The sequence below is a fragment of the Podarcis filfolensis genome (genome assembly GCF_964270895.1).
Source record: "Podarcis filfolensis genome assembly, chromosome: 1".
Lineage (NCBI taxonomy): Eukaryota > Metazoa > Chordata > Lepidosauria > Squamata > Lacertidae > Podarcis > Podarcis filfolensis.
Genome location: NC_139604.1, coordinates 75,873,695 through 75,896,398, shown reverse-complemented (window position 1 = coordinate 75,896,398; position 22,704 = coordinate 75,873,695). Strand labels below are relative to the sequence as shown.

General features: G+C 41.3%; 1 protein-coding gene and 1 long non-coding RNA gene across 8 annotated transcripts in view; one reads left to right on the top strand and one right to left on the bottom strand.

Moving 5' to 3' along the window:
• LOC310756455 overlaps positions 1-22,704 on the bottom strand; it is a 351,789-nt gene that overhangs the window by 125,964 nt on the left and 203,121 nt on the right. The gene's annotated exons all lie outside the window — the stretch shown is intronic.
• GAS2 (growth arrest specific 2) overlaps positions 1-22,704 on the top strand; it is a 126,067-nt gene that overhangs the window by 66,246 nt on the left and 37,117 nt on the right. For all 7 annotated transcript variants that reach the window (XM_083599957.1, XM_083599951.1, XM_083599955.1 and 4 more), the window contains 3 exons: positions 7,485-7,548; positions 10,885-11,029; positions 17,875-17,982. In XM_083599957.1, coding sequence (XP_083456083.1) covers positions 7,485-7,548; positions 10,885-11,029; positions 17,875-17,982 — 317 coding nt within the window. The remainder of the gene's footprint in view (positions 1-7,484; positions 7,549-10,884; positions 11,030-17,874; positions 17,983-22,704) is intronic.

Below are 22,704 nucleotides of genomic sequence, written 5' to 3'. Positions count from 1 at the left end.
CCAAGCCCCCTTGGGCACAAAGAACTAGTCACACAATTTTTTTGGATCCTCTCTTATGTTTCTTTTTTTCTGTGAAAGAAATAGGCAAAATGTGCTATTGCTCTTCTGCGATGTGGGACAGAACTGAAGTTCTGTGTCCTGGCAGTGGTTCTCAACCTGTGGGTCCCCAGATGGTGTTGGACTACAGCTCCCATCATCCCTGAGTTCTGGTCTTGCTAGCTAGGGGTGATGGGAGTTGTAGTTCAACAACATCTGGGGACCCACAGGTTGAGAAAGGCTGGTTTATTGGTTCATGGCATTTGCAAACTTACTTTTCTTATATTGGGTGGGGCTCTTCCACTTCACAAAGAGGCCTACCCCACCTGTAGAAGTTTTCTGTTGATGTTTGCCCAATACAGATGTGTATTGAAAATGTGTTGAAATGTCTTGAAAATAACCCAAGGTTTATATATGTGGTTGTGAATGCAATGTTGTGGGGAGGGGGGTGGTTGTCCAGTGAAACCAAGAAAAGGAAAAAATGCAGGGGGAAATCAGGTACAGAAGCTTTCTGATATGTTCTGTTCCACACGTGGTATGATACAGTATATACTAGTGGGCTATAGCTGGGCTAAGTATGAAAAATAGTAAATCTTAGAGGTGTGCAACTGCTTTGGGCACAGTCTGAATAACAAGGAGGACTGAGGTGATTTTACCCTTTCTGGAGCTGAATTGCAATGTAAACAAAACACTCCAAGTTGGATCAATTGGTTCCCCACAAAGCCTTGTACCTTTCTGTCTCTCTGTTTATATGTACTCTCTGCTTTCTCCTGTTTTTCTGTGTGTCTGTTTTTCTACTCTAGGTCCTTGAACTTTGCTGATTGTGGAGCACTGAAGAGCCCTCAGTGCTTCTTTGTTGGTGTTAAAGCAGAGGACTTTTTTATTAAAAAAAAAGTTAAAAGCTTAATTTAACTTTAAAAAAATGGGCACAGTTCTGCTTAAGGGGGAGGGGGGGAATCCTCTGGAGCTCTTCAGCATTTAAGGGCAGCCCCACCTTGAATTGTCTTAATATGGATTATTGAGGAAAATGAAACCCTTTTGTTTCCACTACAAAGGCCTCTGGACCTCCAATTGGCCCATTCCTAGGATTCCGAAGTGGATTATTTCATGGGGAGCAGAGGAAAATGCCCTGGAGGTAGAAGGGGGAAAATGTGTAAAGTCCATTATCAGCAAAGTGCATCCTGTTCCTTCATGGGAGGCAAACCAGACATGAAGGGCAACAGAGACCTATTGGCAGGCCTGTCACAATCCCGCTTTGGTTAGAAAGCAGTGCATCCCATTGCGTGCTCCATACCTCACCTCCTTTTCACTTGTGACCCTGGTCTTCTGGCTTGCCCATTGCCTCACACCCCACCCAAGATGATAAGAAGTTATTCCGAAGTCTATTATAGGGCTTTTCCTGAGTATCTTCCCATTTTTTCCTTAAAGGGATGCTAATCCAATCTTTAACATGGACACCTCAGTAGTTTCTGATGATCACTTCCTCGGACGTGAGTCAGACATCTGATCCAGAGTGCCTATGTGAATAATGCGAAATTCTAATAGTCTGCATTCTTATTATAGCTCTCCATGGACTGCTTCATGCAGCCAAAACTCCTGCTAACCACAATAGGTGTGTTTTGACAGAGGAAAAATGGGTGTTTGGATTCCTCACTGTATTATTGAGATCTTCTGAGCAATTCATGTTCAGTGAATATGACTGTCCTATATTGTTGAATGGTTATAGGATCTGGAAGCCATGAACGCGCTTCACCTCTTTCTTCAAAGACTCCACGCAGCAAGAAAAGGGTTTGCCTTCAGTTATACTAGCATGCTAATATGTGTGGTTTGTTTTTGGAGTGTTTTGACATGTATATTTTTCCATCTTCAGTGCTTGTGACATTAGCGTACATACACTTATGCATTTATATGACATACATAGGTGTGTGGCTGACTTATTTTGATGCAACACATGTTCTTAAAAACTTAATCAGCTTTAATCTTTAAAGCAAGCCACTAAGTGGTCTTTTGTTTTAGCAATAAAATGTGGGAGGAAATAAAATAGTATTCAGTTTGGTATACATTAACTGTTAAGTCCTTTTTGACCCATAAAACCCACCAGCAACATATAGTGACCCACTGTGGGCCTGATTTTCCACAGTACCAAGAACCTGGGAGGCTACTATGTGTGGTTTATAGGTTTTCTTTGACATGTGAACCACATGTTTGCAGCAGTATATTATATTCATCCTTTGTTTGGATACTCTGGAATTTTCTGCATATTCAACTTCTTAATTTATATTGCTTTTAAAATTAAAGATACTGAATGACTATATTTACATTATTCTTTCATGTCCTAAGAGACAAAGGCCCCAATCCAGCTGAAGGCATTTCTGACTGAGGCTGCAGTCTATACCCATATACATGGGCAAGTCTCATTGAACTGAGCATGAATGTGGGGCATAAGTTCCACTGCTGTTATGATTCAGTTCGAATAAAGTGAAAAATACATGTGAATATTTTCAGACTATATGACTGAATACATCCCACTGCCCGTTGCATCAGGAAAAGTTTTTTCCTCTCTGTCTGTTCCCCCTCCCCCACAGTTTGTTTAAAATATCCAATTTTTGTATGTGATTTGTCACTTTGAAGATTTTAAAAGTATTTTTGTATCGTTCTGTTATTGCATAAATAGTATTATTTTTGACAAAGGTTGTGTAGTTATATGATTCTTACTATGCTTACTCCTATTTTCAGAGAAAACTAGACAATCTGTGGGAGTCAGATATCTGTGTTTAGTAATTCTCACTAGATGATCTCGCTCAAATCCACATAGAAGCTGGTAATTTAGATTTCTATTTAGTAGTGAAATAATGGAGACTGAATCACAGTAAGCAAGAAACAATATAAAAATGAGGAGTGTTAAAGGTGAGGACCTGGAATAGCACACAGTGAAATAAGTGTTTGGTTGCCATATCATTGGTGGTAGAAGATTGCCACACAATTTTACTGAAGTTGGGGGTGTAGTAGGTGGAAGAAAGGGCTCAATGCATGAAATTTTAGAAAAAGAGAGCTGTAGCAACTCCATTAACATTAGCAATGTGTGTAGGATGAGCCAGGATCAACTAAGTATTGATAAAGATTGGGGAAATATCAACTTCAGAAATATGATTTGGGAGTAGAAAAACTACACAAAGTACCGTATCCTCTATTTGCTGTCTTCTTTATTTTCTATCTTCTGGGTTGTATCTTACACTTAGAAACACAGTCCCTCCCAACATCTTCGCCTCCCATTCCTCCTTCACAAGCAGCTCTGCAAGTTCTTCTCTGACTCACATTATCTGACCAATCCATTCTGAACAACCTTAGCCAAACCTTTCCTTTTCCTTCATTGCCGCACAGTTTCCCCCAAGTGCATTCTGATCCTTCCTCCTGTTGACACGTCCAGATAATATAGATTCCTGAAGAAATACAGACAGGAAAGGAAACTTTATTTTTTGTGTAACATACTGGCGCTAGGTGAAAGTGCAACAAGGAGGAGTTGAAGCAGTAGTAGGTAATCTTCTTCACCAACACCACTATATAACGGAGATTAGGACTATATTTAGAAGAGGCCATGTTTATGACAGTGATTGCTCCAGGGGTTTGCTTGAAATGTATTCCACAGAACCTGCCTCTCAGTGAAAGTTAAAACTTTTACGGTTAAAAATGTCACAGTTGGAATTTGCAATGTGTGCAAGCAGTCTAATGAATGTTAGTCTAATACTATGTTTAGTCTAATACATAGACAAATACAAAAACATAGTCTAATACTATGTTAGTGATATCTGATTACAGTGTATTAGGATAAAGGATATTGATTAATTTATAGCAGAGATGGGAGTCCTATGGTCTTCCAGATGTTGTTGGACTTCACTTTCCAACAGTCCCAGCTAGCACAACCAATGGACAAAGATAATACCACTTGCAGTCCAGAAACATCGGCAGGGCCACAGCTCCCAAGCTCTGATTTATAGAGCCCTTGGATTATTAAAAGCAGTATGTATTCTATATCTCTAGTGGCCAACCTTCTTTACAACTAGGCAAACAATAACATGCTACTGTTGCACACTATAGTACATATGCAGCCCTCCGTGCTTTGGCATGATTTAACCACTAATCTACTCACCTGGAGAGCAGGCAGCAACATAGTGGGAAGGTAAACGGCGTTTCCGTGTGCTGCTCTGGTTCGCCAGAAGCTGCTTAGTCATGACCTGGAAGCTGTACGCTGGCTCCCTCGGCCTATAGAGCGAGATGAGTGCCGCAACCCCAGAGTCGTCCGTGACTGGACCTAACGGTCAGGGGTCCCTTTACCTTTACTGCTCTCCGAGACAGCGGCAAATTCCAGCTGGCACCATTGCTGCATGTTGAACATCCAAGTTCACACACACCTTTCTGAACATGTTTGTTTCCTTTTGTTTATTTGTAAAAACAATTATCCTGATTAATATAACCCCCCCCAAAGAAACCCTCTAAGTGTCTTACATGAAAACAATAACAATTGGACAGCATTCAATAAATTATCCTAAAAGCTTGATAAAAATCAGACTAAAAACAAAACCATGCTCATGGGTGGGGGTAAGTAAATTCTGTGGAGTAATATTATTATAAATATACCATGAATCAGGTTGATTTTACTAAAAATTCTATGTTTATTTGGACTAATTCAAATGGCTCAGTCCCGTGGATTTCAAAAGAACCCCACAAGCATAGGCAGCAACTAAATGACTCATATGAAATGGTTAATGCAGACGGTATACTAATATTGCTACTGATTCTTGGGGAGAAATTATTGTAGGCTGTAAGTGTACACCAGCTGCACCAGTATGCATGCCAGGGGTTGGGTCGCCATCTAAAATATGATGAACTCTTAAGAAGGTGCAGTGCTTTGGGTTGTGCCCTATGCAACTCCCTCATTACATTAGAGTTGGCATTAGTATGGAACTAATAGCATTGCTATAGAGCCATGATGATTTTGGCAAATGCGTGTGTAAACAGCAATTCTGTTTCCAGAAAAGAATTCAGCACTTATTGTATCATATAGAACTCCTCCCTCCAAGTTTCACATGCATACCCATGTCGGTACTGACCTCAGGAATGCTAGCAATTTTGCTTTTAACGTATCGGCAAACTCTTATCACTTCACCAGATACTTGGTATTTTTTAATAGTTGGCTAGTGCCTGCACTGTCTGTCATGCTCTAACAATGATTTCACTCTCTCACATTGTTCGTCATGAAATGCATGAAATGTGTCTGGAATATGTGAACCAGCTGCACAGCAGCGCATTCCTTTTCATCAGAGAAGCAAAGTTCTGGCAGAAACTGTCTCTCGCCTGTTCAGTTGTCTCATCATTCCGCACTATCATGTCTTCAAATGCTGCATCATTAAAATAAATTAATAGGACATGTCTGGATAGCTCACAACATGTTTCAAAACTTTGTGGTTTCTTGTGGTGTGATTGCGTCAGCGTATCAAATCTTGTGGAGTTCAAACCATGGAGGACTATACCTATGGATGAACACTTAATTTAATAGATTTAACCACACAAGTAAGCATATCTAATTTTTTAGAAGAAATTGTCCCATTTGTACCTGACCATTGTGGGATGGGAGCCACTTGATTTCAGCATGGTCCTGTGTCATATCACAGAAGGAACAGGTGTAAAGAGAAACACGGTTGTTTGATATGGCGCACCACCACCCTTTGAGAACCATTGCATTACACACTAATAATGTGTGAAGGGACTATAGTTGTGTGTGTGTGTGTGTGTGTGTGTGTGTGTGTGTGTGTGTTCCATCTTGCTAGAGCATTTTGGTCAGACTATGCAGTGGAGATATGAAATATTTTTGATATATTGCTGTCTGATGATTGTTAAAGTATTGCTTTTCAAATACTGTCAGTTAGCTCTGCTGATGAAGAAGTTAATAATGACTCTTTCCCTTGAAAGAGTTGTATCCAGTGCCAGTCCTACTCACAATAGACCCATTCATTTCAGTGGGTTTATTTTACGTATAAATAAACTAAACTGGCAAAATCATTATTCATTCAATACATCCTATCTACAATATGCTGCCTTTCTAGTTGAATGCCCCCAATATGTTTTAAAAATGGCCTGTATTTGGTCAACCATAAATCTGAGCTAAGGATACTCTAAGTATGGGAAATCTGTGGCCATCCAGATGTTGTTGGACTTCCATCATTCCTGACTATTGGTCATGCTGTCTGGGACTGATGAAAGTTGAGTTCAACAACATCTGGAGGGACACAGGTTTACCATTCCTCCTGTAAGCATTACTTTCGGATGTGCTAGGATTGTTTGTTTCATGCAGATGCAAGCCTTACTTTTTTATTTGAGTGAATATTAAATAAAGTCATTGCCCCCATGCTTCTAGCTACAGACCAAAATTCTACTGTCTCATTCAGTTTAACACTCAGTACCCAAAAATGTAAGGTAAAGGTAAAGGTAAAGGTAAAGGGACCCCTGACCATTAGGTCCAGTCGTGGCCGACTCTGGGGTTGCGGCTATCATCAAATACATATTATTTGGATTCAGGAAAAAACAATTCTGCTGAGTGCCCCAGATATCTATTGATGTTCAACAACAAGTTTAGGTTGCATGTGGAAAGAAGCATTGCCTGTTCAGAATAATTTTTGTCATTATTATCTTTGATGCAATATAAATGAATGAATGAATAGGATGTCAATTCTGTTAATCCTACCCTGCCTCAAAATCTCTTATTATATTAACTCATTCTGAAAATATAGCTTATAACAGCCTTTCTTTCATCTAAAAACATCTTTAAGGAGTCACCATTTTTTATTTTAAACAATCTTGATAATATGATTTTATTACTTAAGCCATTAGACTCCACTCCTACACCCAGTTATGTAGGAATAATCCTAATTAATCTCAGTGGAATTCAGTTTCGAGTAGAAATGTTTAGGATTGCACTGTTAATCATCTGCATAAATTTGCATAAGAATAAACCATAGGGGCCATATCCCAAGCTCCCCTGGTACAGCAGATTTCTGTGTGTGCAACTGAACTTCCTTTTCCTCTCCTGTCCCCAACTAGCACTCACACTCTTCTGGAGAAGAAGTGGGGCACATGAAGAGAAAAGGAAAATTATGCACATGGAGCCTTAGATACAACTCTAGGGCTGGAGACAAGAAAGAGGACTCTCTAGGTGAAACATCCATGCGTCTCATCAAGTGTCATCTTAAAAGACCCACTCTCACCCCTGTACAAGAGCAGAAGTACTTCTAAGATGGCAGCAACATAGCCATTCTTTATTTGATTGTGTTTCTGTGTCAATAGTTCAGGGCTGAAGCCTTGAGGTTCAGGACCAGCAAACAGACTGGTACATCACTCAGATACATAAATTGTCTCTTGTGTAAGTACTTTCTGTCTCTTCTTATTTTTTTCAGTCCTCCACAAGCAGCCCAGAGAAGTGTGCCTTTGTTTGCTCGAACTTGGAAGGATTGCTGCAAGGTAGGCAAAAGTATTTGAAGAACTGAGCAATATTTGCATTTTTGACAGCAACAGCTATTGAGAAAATGATGGCTTCAGCAAATTTATATTGGCCAGGATCAAGACAGATGTCCACCTGAGGCTGCACAGGAGCTTATTGTGGACAGTTGTTCAAACAAAAACAAGCCTCCTTTAATATGGTTGTCTGCCATCTTTAAACCAAGGCAAGGAAACCAGTATGAAAACAAATTAAAATTAGAGCAGTCTTTCTAAACCAGATTATTTTTATTTTGCAAGTTGAAACATTTACAGCAATAACTGATGCTGTTTTTGCTATATAACTGAGTTAGTCAAGTTCTCATTCCATTGGGATGATTGGGCTGCTGTTGATATGTAAATAGTAACAAGATGATGTTGATAATGATGGTGATGATATATTTGGGTCATCTGAAATAATCGATCAAGTCATTGTTTGTGACTAGCCAATGTCCTTACCACTCTACTAAGTCATCTGGCACATATAAGAGAACTCAGGGGACAGGAAAAACATGTCCCTCATTTCATTCTCTGAGAATCATGCTGCTTCTGAGAGTCTTGAAAGCATGGCATGAAGTGAAATACTGGCACCCCTCCCATTCCCCCAAATTCCCTCATGCATACAAAGTGGTTTATAAAATGGCATTGTGATATCAGCCACTGAAAGCAGTGAAGGACTGGCTGAGCTAATTGTGTGAGATGAGTAGATGGATTTTGCGTTGTCAGTTCGACTTCTAAATTACATTTCATTTTAGTGCTTCACCCATATACAGTCATGTGTGGATTTAGTTCTACCAAGTTAAAGGAGCTGGAAAAGTTTGTGTTTTGTTTCTTTGAACTGAGAAGGAAGGATTGTGGCTGGACAGCGGGAAAAACATTTAAATCCATCTACTCTGAAGTATGAAAAATGTGGTAGGTCAGATTGTGTAAAGATGCAGGGAAAAAAGGATCCGCATTCCTTAAAAGAGTACAAGAGCTACATCTGATGAGTAGGTTGCATGCAGGTGTAGAACCAAGGCCCAGTGGGAACTGAGTGATTTACAGCCTGTCAGCGTCTGCAGACAGACAGGAAGTCAATGGATTATATATATAGGTGTTTGCTCCAGCCTAGGCTGATATTTCATTAAACAGAAGGGACTAGCTAGCAGCTACTACAACCCAGTATGATTTCACTTGTCGGTTTCTCTATTTTTTTTTTCCAAGGGTCAAAAAACATGTTCATAAAATTTGAACCATAGTGGTAGCAATCCTCTCTGTGCATTGAGTCTTTTGTTTTTATACCATGGGAGGTTTCTCATGTCCCAGCAAAACGTATCTATTTTCATTGTTTGAGAGTTTATTAAAAAATTGGGCAGTGGGGGTAGAATTTTAAAATGTAAGAGATAGAGTGCTAGTTTTGGACTAGAGGATCCAGGCCTAATCACATCACTATTTCACAGTTTAGTATCACAGGTCGTAGCAAAAGGTTATAAAATGCTGTTTTTTAAAAAGAAATATCTCCATCATATTGAAACATAGGAAGCTGCCTTATACTGAATCAAACCATTGTTCCATCTAGTTCAGTATTGTCTTCACTGACTGACATTGGCTCTCTAGGATTTCAGGTAGGGGTCTTTTTCCAGTCCTACCTGAGGCTTTAACCTTCCACATGCAAAGCCAAGCTATAGCCATTCTCCTATTGCTATACTGTAAGGTTGATCAAAAAAGGACATTCCCTTCTTGTGCCCCCTTTCCCCCTTTCATTTATGATTGTGGGAACTCAATCAGAGGAAGAATTGTAGCTCAGAAAGAGTAAACATGTTTTGAATGCAGAAGAAGAAGAGTTTGGATTTGATATCCCGCCTTTCACTCCCTTTAAGGAGTCTCAAAGTGGCTAACATTCTCTTTTCCCTTCCTCCCCCACAACAAACACTCTGTGAGGTGAGTGGGGCTGAGAGACTTCAAAGAAGTGTGACTGGCCCAAGGTCACCCAGCAGCTGCATGTGGAGGAGCGGACACACGAACCCGTTTCCCCAGATTACGAGACTACCGCTCTTAACCACTACACCACACTGGCTCTCAAGATCCAGAACTCAATTTGTAGCATATCCATTGGGTATTAAGCAGCAGGGAAAGACCTCTGCCTGAGACTGTGGACAACCAAGACTCTGCCGGTCACAGTAGGCCAGTGATGGCCAAACTTGGCCCTCCAGCTGTTTTGGGACTACAGTTCGCATCATCCCTGACCACTGGTCCTGTTAGCTAGGGATGATGGGAGTTGTAGTCCCAAAACAGCTGGAGGGCCAAGTTTGGCAATCACTGCAGTAGGCAATGCTGGGCTAGAAGGACAAGTAGCTGGTACAAGGCAGCTTCTACAAATGGAGCTACAGGAGTTCATTGAATTTTCTGCATTTCCCCTTAACTGCTCATGGACGTGAGATGAGGAGCCTCCTGCGAAGAATCTGTTCTTTCCTTTCTTTGCCTCCAGAATATCTTTTTTTCTGCTGCTGCTGTCAGTTTTCACTGGTTTTCCATAAAATAGGAGACTGTCTACAGTGACAGGAGAACCCCCTTCTGTGTTTTTGTAGCTGGCTGGCTTTATACAAATGTAATATAATCAAAAGCTGTAAAAAAATGCTAGTTATAAAGACTAGCCAGTGTGGTATAGAGGTTGGACTAGGGCTCAAATCTCCTCTCAGCCATGAAGCTGAATGGGTGACCTAGGTGCAGGCGCTGTCTCTTAGCCTAATTTACCTCAGGGTGTTGTGCTGATAATATGGAGAGCAGGGAGGACCATGTATGTCACCTTGAGCTCCCATACCCTCCAACATTTCTCCGATGAAAATAGGGACGTACCATTCCATAAATGATAATTTTACTATTTATACCCCACACATGTCATTGGCTTGCCCCAGCTTCCAACATGGATAATAACATAATAAAACATTTAAAAAATTTGAAAAAACTTCCCTATACAGGATTGCCTTCAGACGGCTCAGGGTTGGATAACTCCATACCCTCCAAAAATTTTCCAGTGAAAATAGGGACATCCTAAGGAAAAGCGGGGCATTCTGGGATCAAATCAGAAACCAGGATGGCTTCTCTAAATCAGGGACATCCCTGGAAAATAAGAACCCTTTGAGGGTCTGAGCCTATTAGAGCAAAGAGTGTGCTCCAAGAGTGTTGCTCAGCTCTAATACTGGAGCTAGCATAAAGCGTGAAATCAAATACTGTTATAATGATTTTAGGGTTTTTTTTACACTTTTCATAAGGCAATGTAACTATTATTTTTAACCTGTTGGAACTGGTTTTGTAAGCACTGGTAACTTTCTGCATTCAAAGGTTTGGCGTGGAGCCTCCTGGATTAATAAAACTGGAGAAAGAGATTGAGCAAGAAGAAACACTTTCAACCCCTCTTCCGTCCCCCTCCCCCTCCCCCTCAAAGTCGCCTGGCAAAAAGAGCACAGGGAAACTTCTGGATGATGCGGTAAGTGTGCATTAGCAGGCCTCACGCAACACATCTTTCTCGACAGGTGATTGGTGGGGAGTCTCCCTCTCCCACTCTTGGTAAGGTATATTGATGCACTGGATAAAAGAACTATCCTCAGTTTGAAGTAACATCTGTGAGAAATGAGGTTACAGGGAACCAGACAGAGGGCCTTCTTGGTAGTGGTGCCTGCCCTGTGGAACGCCCTCCCATCAGATGTCAAGGCAATAAGCAACTATCTTACTTTTGAAAGACACCTGAAGGCAGCCCTGCGTAGGGAAGTTTTTAATGTTTGACGTTTTATCATGTTTTTAATATTCTGTTGTGAGCTGCCCAGAGTGGCTGGGGAAACACAGCCAGATGGGCAGGGTATAAATAAATTATTATTATTATTATTATTATTATTATTATTACATCTGCTCTTCAAGAAGTTAGTTGATAGCACTTGTTAGGGAGTGGTTTACTGAGAGCTAGTCTGGAAAAGTTATGGTGCCAACTCCCCATCTAAATGGCACTATGCATTTTGAACTAGGACTCTTTGAAGTAAGTCCCAGCCAGTATAATAATTTCTATTCCTCACTTACATTCTTCACTAAGGAAATTCAAATTCATATATATATATATATATATACGGTGTGTGTATATATATATATATATATATATATATATATATATATATATATATATGGTTTGTAGTTTATTTTGCGCAAGGATATAGGTAAGCAATGGTATTTGGAGAAAATGGTGAGGAAAGAAAAATAAAGCAAGTGAAAATGGAGAACCAGTTCAGCAGAGAAATAATATGGGATGCGGGACAGAAAGCATGACTAAAAGCCTTTTTATAATAGCTCAAAGCACACAGATGTTCTACCCTGTGAATGCTGAAGCCTGTGAAAGATACATCATGCAGTGGGTTGTATCTGACTGAATCGTTCTCAAAGTGGACTTGTTGTAATGAGTGGCCTCAAGCTGGCCATGTTTAACTTAATTCTGATAGATTTTAGTGGGCCTAGTCCATGAGTATGAACTGATTGAAGAAACCCTCTGGGTGGAATTCAATGTCACACTTTTCCAGTAGTTTTGTCTGTGCAAGTATCCCAGGTTGCCAGATGGAACAATACCCCCTCCTGCCAGGTGCTGTTCAGGCAGCTCTCCCAACCCTGCCAGAGCCAATTGCAGGAGGTATGTGGGGACTTTGGGGAAGGAGGGGTTCTGCTGATGCGGCTGGTTAGATGAATCTCCCCACCCCAAATCTCTGAACAGTGAGGGGATCCATGGGTTCCAGGCACTTACCCAGGTTTAGTTTCCTTGGAATGAAGGTCATCAGAGACTGTGGTGTCTTTAGGATATATTTATACAACCTGAGCATAAGATGGAGGGATCATAGCATTAATACCCCAAAAGATCTTGCTTCTCCACCAGTCACAGTTTTGTGTGTAGCACAGAGCAAATATGCCTCTGTGTCTAGCTTCCAACCTGCTTTCTCCCTGGATCACCCATCCACTCTTGCAGTTGTTCCTCTCTACCTAGCAGCTAGGTGTGGGAGTGAAGGCCCATCCATTTTTTCCATGGCACAGAGCAATTTCTTTGGTTATACTAATCCTGGTCCTGAGCTAGTTAGCCGCAACCATTGCCTGGAGAAAGGGACTGGTTTGGCAAGCTCTCATACCTACAAACCCCCACAGATCCAGGAATCCAATAACTGGAAAAGTCCCTGGGAATCCCTCAGACTGACCATTCAGACTGATAACAATACTGATAGAAGCTTAAAACACATACACACACTCCTGTAAGGCAGTGCAATTACATACCAGTGTGTGAACACTTGAAGGTGGACCAAGTGGAAGACCAAAGGTCACAGGTATAGATATATTGTGATATAAGAGCAGGGAGATGAGGAGGAGGCAAGGTTGCAGAGCAACTTTAAAGGTAAAGAGAAGGAGCCTGGACCGGGGAACAGAGACGAATAATAATAATAATAATAATAATAATAATAATAATAATAATAATTTATTTGTACCCCACTCTGGGCGGCTTCCACAGAGACCAAAAATACACTAAAATGTCACATATTAAAAACTTCCCTGAACAGGGCTGCCTTAAGATGTCTTCTGAATGTCAGGTAGTTGTTTATCGAGAGAGGAAGCCATCAGGGGGTTTAAGAAGGGGTGTTACATGACCGGATCAGATCCGTATTGTGAATGTGACTGGCTGCGGCTTCAAAGTCCCAAGCAAAGATCTTTCCAACCCTGCTGCCTCAAATGCTTTTAACTGGAGATGCTGAGGATGATTGAACCTGAGACTTGCTGAATGCAGTTCATTGATGCATTTAACCTATGCAGTAACATTCACTTTTCACTCTTTATGGAAAAATCACACTGGTCCTGAATAGGCGGTGTTCTGAACAACCAAGGGTTAAACAGGAAAGTAAAAAAATGTATTCTAAAAAAAGCACTTGTTGCTATGGCAACTCCTATATCACATGGTGGATGTGCCACCTGGGAGTTACAAAGCGCTCCTTGAAAGCCCCTGTGCCACTCCTGAGCTACAATGAACAGATGGAATTTGGTGTATTTAACAGTGCTTGTGAAAGGTAATTTGCTGAAATGCAAACTTGGTTAGGTTTAGCACCCCCCTCCCCTTCCCGGTTCTTTAACTTCTCAAAGTCTTTCACTGTGGCTGCTAGAGAAGGACTGAGACAAAGCATAGAAGAGGTGACTGCAATTCCTGTGGGTGAAGAAAAAAGAGCTTATGAAGTCTGATTTAAGTGACCTCCTTTAATTTACAGAATATCAGCAAAACGCAAACACATAAAACTATTTTATCAATTCTAACAAAGACCTCTCAGGTGTAAATTAACATAGTTGAAAATCTTACAGCAGTCTCCATATACACAAAGTTACAGCAAGACTGAATCCCAGCCTCCAAAACGCATCTTCTTTCTAGATTTCCTCACAGTAATATTGCTGTGGGTTTTGGGAAATAACAAGAGCAGAGTGAAAGGCTTCATGACTTGTTTGGTTTGTACTTTCTGTTGCTCTTCTAAGGCTAAATAGCAAAATGCAAGCGGGAAAAATCCTCAAGAATGGTTTTGATGCTGCTGCTACGATAGTGGGTGGGGGAGCCTCCCCTTTCTCCTTCAAAGACCCTCCAGCATGTAGCAGATCTTTGTTGGAAAACCGATCATGCAGAGACTCAGTTCATGTGTTTTCCATCCTTTTGAGGCTAGTGAAATCAGAGGGACGTGGGAATAGGAATGATTGGAGGCTCTGGTTGGCAATGGAAGCTATCTGAACAGAAGGAGGGGCTCATGCAATCATTGAGAGCCCATGCCATTTCCCTTTGAAAAGATGTTGGATTTATATGTCTGGTTTAGTATTATCAAGAAATTCATCAGGTTGACCAGCTGAAGACTGAAGAATGCATGCCGCCATTTCAGTGCCTGCTGTCTTAAGACTTTGTACGGTGAATGTGCACATGTGTCCATTTTAGGTACTAGGTCTGGAACAATTTTCTTCATTGCTTGGATGTAATGGGGGGGGGGGGAGAACCAGGCTCAAATTTACAAGTGTTGAAAGTTCTTTGTTCAGACCATTAGAAGGAGTCAACATAGCACTGTCTTCATGGCATCCAGAGTGGTGATGGGCCCCACTTTACAGAGGATATTCCTCTATTTTGAAAGGTTGCCAGAGGACAATCCTATAATTGAAGGTGTTTTCTATTTAATGGCCATCCAGTCCAAATCTTATTTAAAGGCAAGAAACCAAAAAAAGAGAGAGCAGGAGAGTTGAAGTTGCCCACCAACCCAGTCAGCAGACTGAGCAGGCACACCTGTCGCTGATGCGTTCCCTACTAAGAGATGCAGTCTATTTCAGTTTTTTAGAAAGGTATAGTAAATATTTCTGAATTTGTGTCTATAAACAAAAATGCCTTATGAAAAGTGGTGTCCTAATTTTTGGCAATGCACAACTGGCCACCCTACTGTACTCCCAATGTTCTGAACTCTCAATATCCTAGAACAGCCCATCTGCCTCCCATATCTGGTTCAATCTAAGAGAAAGAAAGAGCTACTAATTCTTCTTTTAAAACTCCCATTTTGGTAACAAGACAAATACCTTCACACTTGAAGAGCCCCAAGTCAGTGAAAGCCGTCGGTGTTTAAAGTGACATCATGCACTACAGCTGAGTAACCAGACTTCAGCTAGGTAATGAAACTTATTAAAATTCAGTCTGAAAATCCCTGAAGGGAGTGGCAAACAGGACTAAGCAAAAGACATGCAGTAAATGGGTCAGTCCAGAAAGATTTGACATGGGTTTTGCTGCTCTACCTCTTGAGATATGACTGGCCCCAACTCTGATGCTAGTGGAAGACCTACTTATCCAAGCAGACATTTATGGTGATCTAATTACCAGACAGGTTTATTTTATTTTTTACTGTTTTTTGGGTTGTGTGTTTATGTGTTTTCCTTTTAAATTTTCATGATTGTATCCCACCCTGATATTGATGGTGAGTAGGTTAATATATGTTGAATAAATAATAATAAGTAGCAATGTCAAGCACACTTCATACACGCACGGTATTTTAATATTACAGGAAGGATAAACACACTTCCCGAACACAAAGAATTTCTATAATCTTTTGGCAAGCTATTAAAATATACCAGATAGCATCCTAATGTGATATATTTGCCTGTAAACTTCACAGAGACATATGGTTGGCAATTGTCTGAGGCAAGATGCTGAACTAAGTAGTCCTTCCATCTGACCAGAAAGGCCTTTCTTATAGCCCTCTGTGATGTTATAAATAACCCTTTCTAAGAAAATGTAAAAGTCAATCTTTCACCAGTAGTTATTCTAACAACATCTTTCCTATGCTCTCAGTCTCGCTTCACAGACTGTTGGCTTCTGAACTAGATCTCCAAAGGTCTCTGGGGTGGATGAAATCTTTAGAAAGTGTGCCTTGCATTTTGCTTCATTTGACACCAACATATTAGGTCAACTTTCCTCCTAGAGAACTACATTGTGTGGAAATTATTTTATGTGTGTACTTGTCAGTGTTAAGGTTAGATATAAAATAGCAGTAATACCTGAATGTCAAATTAGATTTCACTCAACCAGATCTGCTCTTTGGCAGTGATGTCTGTGCTCCTTGCATCTCACCAACAAGTTCAAGATACACTAAATGTTAATGCACCTTAACCATATCTCTTACAGTAGTGGTTCCCAAAATGGATTGGTATGGGTGGTTCATCAGACCAGCATTCACAGGTAAAATGCAATGCAAAGGAATCATTTAAGCAGTAAATGGAGAATGCAATTAGCAGCTTTCATTCTCACTTCTGATTTACATATATATTAGGTTTATATTTAGCAAACACTTTATTCAAATCTGGGGTTATATCAAAGCAGCTTTGATTTAGGCCACACCAATACTTTCATTAAATTATTTTAAACATGGTCACATGAAAAACATTTCCCCATGCTATATTCTCCAGATCTGGCTTTCTGTGTACATTATGTTGCCATCCTACATGTGCTGCATTGCTACACCAACATAGGACTCATCATAGGAAGAATGCAATATAAAAGGATAACTTAAGCAGTAAAGGGAGAATGCAGTTAGCAGCTTTCCCTCTCACACATCACCACACCATCATCAGGCTCATCATTTCCATCGTTCCCTGACATGCTATTATGTAAGGACAGCAACTCAATTTAAACTCAGCAAGCACTTTCCCCAGGACAGTATCACATTCAGATTGTTTCTTTCTGAACAACTGAGGAACATAAAATGAGTAGAGCTCATAGACTGTGTTCATTATCAGCGTTAATACCTCAGGGTACAGTGGCACACCCACCCACAGCACCCTTTGGGAGAAGAACCTAGCAGTTTGCGTGTATTAGTAGCAGCAAGGTTATACAAGTCAAAGTTCAGGGTTTCCCAGACTGTAGGCTGGAACTTCAGTGAGGTTACTCCACAGAGGAATGAGGCCTGCAGTCTCTGACTGCTGCTTGCTGTGTTACCTCAGAGTGAAGGTGAAGCTATGGCTGGGCGATAGGCAGCACCACGCGAGGCTTTGCCCCCTTTTGCAGCCGTCCTTTGATATTGGAAATGATGGGTGTTTGTGTACGTTTTTTGTAAGTATGGAGTGAGAGAGTGAGAGAGTGAGGCAGGTGGATTTAATTACAAGTACCAGTGGAGTCTGGTGCTCACTGAAACCGGTGAGGAAGAAGCAGAGGAGGACTTAGGAGAGTGCTACCAGTTTCAGTCGCACTAGTCATGGAGCCTCAGGGGTACTGCAAAGGGTGCTGCAACTATAGTTTAGAATGGAACACAAGAGGTTGGAGGAAGGTGCTGGATTTTGGGTGTTGCTCAGCGTGCTGCTGAAATTTGAGCCCCCAATGTCTGCCACTGGAGGAAGGCAAGGAGGCTGATGAGGACAGAGCCAGGAAAAGGTGGAACTAATTTTGGTTTTGTCCCCGTCTTTCTGCTTCCACTCTGAGTTCTACAAGAGCAACACTGAGACTAAGGAGGTTGACAGACAGTGCCACCCCTAGGCTGGTTTGTAAATAAGGAGGGAGGCAGGTGGGGGCTGGCTGAGAACATTCTGAGCCTGGTGCAGCAGTGTCCCAGTTGATTTAATGGACCAGCCTCCAATGAAAGGTACCTAAATTTCTGGCACAGTCTGAATACTGCACAATAGTGATGTGATGAAATAAGAAAGAACAGGTGCTTGGTTTAGGAGCTGGTTTAGGAGATACAGTTGAATATAATCTGTCCTAATGGTACTGTAGTGCACTAAACAATTTAAAATGATAACTTACCCCCTCTTTTTCCCCCAAAGGTCAAACATATTTCTGAAGATCCTCCTTGTAAATGCCCTAGTAAATTTTGTGTGGAGCGTCTTTCACAAGGAAGATACAGAGTTGGAGAAAAGATCCTTTTCATCAGGGTAAGAAAGATTTACTATTCAACTTGCAGAGTGACGTCTGGTAAGCACTTTACTAGGAATGAGCATTATCTTGCCATATACTTGTCATCATTACTGGATAGAGTTGTGCAGGGGCAGATTTCACATTCCTCCATACATATGAACATCTGGCTGGGATAGATAGTTCCTGTAAATTACATAGTTAAAGTGGTTTGTTTTTTTAATGCTGCTGATCTGTCTGCTTCTATCGTCATTGTCCAACCCCCCCCCACACAATTGTTTTATTGCCTATAAGAATGCAGTCATTACTGATTTGTTGCAGGAGATCCAAATTTCATTTTCTTGGGTACCACTTCAGCTATGGATAATCACATTGACCCCATACTCAAACTGCAGAATGGTATTTTCTCCTGCCAAGTGAATCTACTGGAAAATACATTGAACACTGCATGGAACCTGGTTCTGTGAGTGCCACATGCCTCACCTGGATAACACCTGGGATGTGAATAATGAAGAATAATGTCTACCTGAGAAGCAGCTTGGCCACTGTTGCTTTCTGGAAGAGAACATGGTGGGGTGAGGAAGTGGGGAGCTCAGCATTGATGCAAATGCATTGGCGACACCAGTCTTGGGCTCCTGCCAGTGCATTGGCAACATGCTTACTTCCCTGTTGCTTCCTCCTCCCCTTTCTGATATGTAACAGCAACCTATCTGCCAGAAAGCTAGTGTAGTGGCTTCCTGTCCCTCATTGAGATGCTTCTGGTTAAACCTTCCCTCCTTGCTTGTGACAGTCCCAATGAAAATGGGTCTACTCTTGATACTGAAAAGCAACGACAACCCAGATGTGATTGGTGGCCATGTGATTAAAGTAAAATTTAGACTGAGCCTATGCTGTTGAAAAGGCAAGTTTTCAGCTCGCTAAACACTTTCTCTGACCACTTTATAACCTTTCAAAAAGAGAAATATAGTATTTTTAACTGCTGAGAAGCTATTACTCCACGATTTAGAAATGCTGTCCCTAAATGCAAGGGCTCATGCATAATCTTGTTTAATGTGGATAGTCAGTTTCCTGTACCTCTGTTAATTATCCATTGTCCATATGACAATCTCCTCCAACAATTGCCTTCCCATATGTTCCCCTCCCTTAAACTGGATTGTCACATACTAGGGATACTCTGAAAAGGAGAGGGTATGAGAAAATCTAGATTGAGGGAGGGGAAAGTGATCATGCTATTGCTGAGCATATTTCAGGGTTGACTTTGGACACTGAAGACTGGTTTTCTGGGTGCAACCTGGTGATCCCTGTATAAATCAGGCACTGCCTCTGTTTCCATCTTGGTTGCATGCAAAAATAAGCCACTGATTTTAGCATGGTTGCATGAAATTGGATTTGTAAAAATAATTTAACAGTGTATTATTTGAGTTGTCATTTCAGATAAGCTGAAACATGTTTTGCAAGATAGTGCAGATGAGTAATGAGAGTGAAACTTAAGCCTTTGGTAGATGACATGTCACCTACACCAGTATGCCTTGTTCAAAAAGCGGTTGTATCTACATTGGATCTTGAATAGTCAAGTGGTTTGGGGAACTTTATGCTACACTTCTTAACAAAGGAACAGTTCCTCCAGTGCTGGTTTACTCACTTGAAGTCAACATGAGCCACTCCCATATGAGTTAGAACAGGATTGGACTCCAATGCCTGAGTTAGGCCAGCAGTTCTTAAATGGTTTTTCTTTGTATTTATTTCATTGGATGGAACTGATAGCAACTTAAGCAACTGCTGTATACTAAGTCGAACCATTAGATCATCTAGTTCAGTAATGTTTATACCAGCTAGCAGCAGCTTTCCAGTTCTTCAAGCAGCGATCTCTCCCAGTTCTGCTTGGAGGTGGACATTCTGCATGCAGAGCATTACTCTCTCCCTGAGCTACACTCCTTCCATACAACAGAATGAGTTGGATCATAAGAACTATGAGGAGAGAGAACTTTGCCACCCCATCCTTCCTGTTCCCCTGGAAAGCCACTCCTGAGAATTAGAGGAGCTTCTGGAATGGAGTGTGATGAGGTCTGTCGGCTGGTGGACTATGGTTCACTGATCTCTTACATGCATCTCTCCTTGCTCCAGAGGATCCTCACTTTCAGGAGAGGTGTTTTTTTGTGGAGATTCATGAGGCTGAAGTGGGGAGGAGAAGACAGGAAATTTCTCTTTCAATTGCTTTCGGTGGCTTGCAAATTTTGAAATCTGGCCCAAAGTTGGAGGTCTCCTCCATCTGAAATATTTAGAAAATCATTTGTGGGCCATAGGTCTGTTAGATCCCTAGTTTCTGGCTTACAGAGGCTGCAGATTAATCTAACCTTTGTTTGTGATTACTCTTTTTGTGATTGCCATGCTGCTTCCCTTTATATGAAGCAAAATTGGCAACAATTTGCAAGGAGCCTTCTTGTGGCCCCCAAACATTAATTGCTTATACCTTCTCATTCACATGGCATTTTTAAAAATCAAGAATGGCTAACCTCACTTGGCCTGAAGATCACATTCACCCTTGGTCAACCCTCTGGGGAGCACATGTGACTATCCACACCTTGTCATGCACAGGCGACACATGCAAGCAGATGCTCACAAAGGTACAGTGCGTCTTCCAAAGCTGATCTGTTTAAACTAGCTGAAGGCTGTTGTGTGTCTCTGATCATCAAATGATTACTTTGCTGACCAGGGAGAAGTCTATTTGCATCCTCATCAGGGCACCCCAGTAATATGTCTCCTTTATTTTCTTTCTTTCACCGTTGTCCCCAAAATTGGTGGTGTCTTCAGGGATGAGGAAAAATTTGCCTGGGGGCTAGATTAGGACCCACACTGGAGGTTAGCCGCCACTGATTTAAATGTTTGAGCATGCTTAGGATTCTTCTCCGTCTGTAAAGCTAAAGGAGTTATCTAGATGCTAACTCACACGCCATACTTTAGCAAGGAAAGGCAGTGCAGTTGCTAAGGAAACAGAGCAAGGACATTTCTTTTTTTTTTTTTTAAATAATATTTATTAAAATTTTTCAAAAATACAAAAAATATCACTTTACGGGACTCCCCCCTTCCCCCACCCCTACCATATTCCCCTTTCATATTGTTGGCCAAACAAGTTCCCCATTCAAATTGAAACTTAATTTGTTTTACAATAAAAAAAAGAAAAAAAAAAAAAACCCAGTGTTCTTTCCCCAAGACCCACCCCATGTCATTCCACAATTTCCATTTTTTAATAAAAGAAGCACCCCAGATAATAGAAACAGAAAAGGTAGAGAATAAAAAAAATATAATGAATAATAGACCAATGCAGCAAAAAATAACCAAGTTGGCAAGCCTTTGGAGTTTTAGTTCTCCCCCCCCTGTCCCCGGTTTAATTTCCCCCTGACCATCAACCCCTGGTGTCTGCCTGGAATTCTTAAGACCATAAATCACAACTTTTCCCCAACTCCTTGCTGGCTTTTTCTTTTTTAAAATTAAAAATAAATTTTTTTGAAAATCAAAATTATTATTATTATCATTATTTTTCAAAACTTTAACTTCAGTCTTTAATAAAACTGTAATAGAACTCCCTCCATTGTTCTTTCCAGGTTGTAGTCTGATTTCCCTTTGTTCCGCTGCTAAAACGTTGTAGTTCGAAAGTTTGGTAAGTCTGCAGGGATGGTTGTTATTCAGGGGCAAAACCTTGCGTTCAGTCCCTTCCTTTCTTCAATAGAAAAATCTATTGTCTCCTTTAAAAAAACAAAAAAGAAAACACCCTGAAGACGAGATGTTATTTCCGTTTTGCAGCTTTCCCAGAAGATAACCAGTCCTGTAAAGTTCCATTGGTGTTTTTCCACTTTCCCAATCCTTGTAATGTCCCGAAACTCCTCAAGGGGGATTGTTGTATCTTTGTTTCCTCTAATCCAAAAGTCAATTTGTTATCCATATTCGCCATTTTGTATCCAAATTTTAACAAGTTGTAGCAAATTGTATCAAATTTAACCAGCCAAGTTCTCATAATAAAATCCACTCCGCTTTTCGACTTTGACAGCTATTTTGACAGCTGTCAAGATCTCCGACTCCTTTCACCAGGCTCTCTCTTCAGTCACCCCGGTTCCCAGGGGGGGGGGTTGCGTTTCCCTTCTCCAGTTCCTCCTCCAGCACAGTTCTTGTAGTTCCCCATCGTGAAATTTTGGATTTTTATCAGCAATGCAAGCCTTTTTGGGTCTTGGTTTCCCCGTCCTTGTTTTGGAAAGTTTGCAATAGGGAGGGGACTGACTTCCTTTTTGGATCCCCCCCGCTCGTATCCAATTCGAAAAAAAAAATTTTTTTTTTCCTCCTTTTGAACCCGATTTCCAAATTTACTCACGGGTTGTTGTTGAAAAGTCCGAATTTTCAATGGAAGAAGTCAGCGCTCTCCGCCGAATGGCATGCGGCTTCGCTCAGCAGGGGAAGCAGAGAACTCAAGGCACCACGCTTCTCCCCGGCACCCGATCCGTAGCCTTTAAAAAGGCTCCTTCACGAGTCGGGAGGGCGCTAACGGTGCAAGCCGAGTCTCCATGTCCACGGCCTCCGTGGCCGTGGTTTCTAAGGGTCCCCGCATCGCCGGTGCGGTAGAACCCAGCCCCTGCCGAGCAGACTCCCTCCGGAGCTCGGAGGGAGTCCGCCATTCGGCGATGGCGCCAACCCGGAAGTGCCAGAGCAAGGACATTTCTTTGGGGGTTCACTATATTAACAGGGGCTTGCTT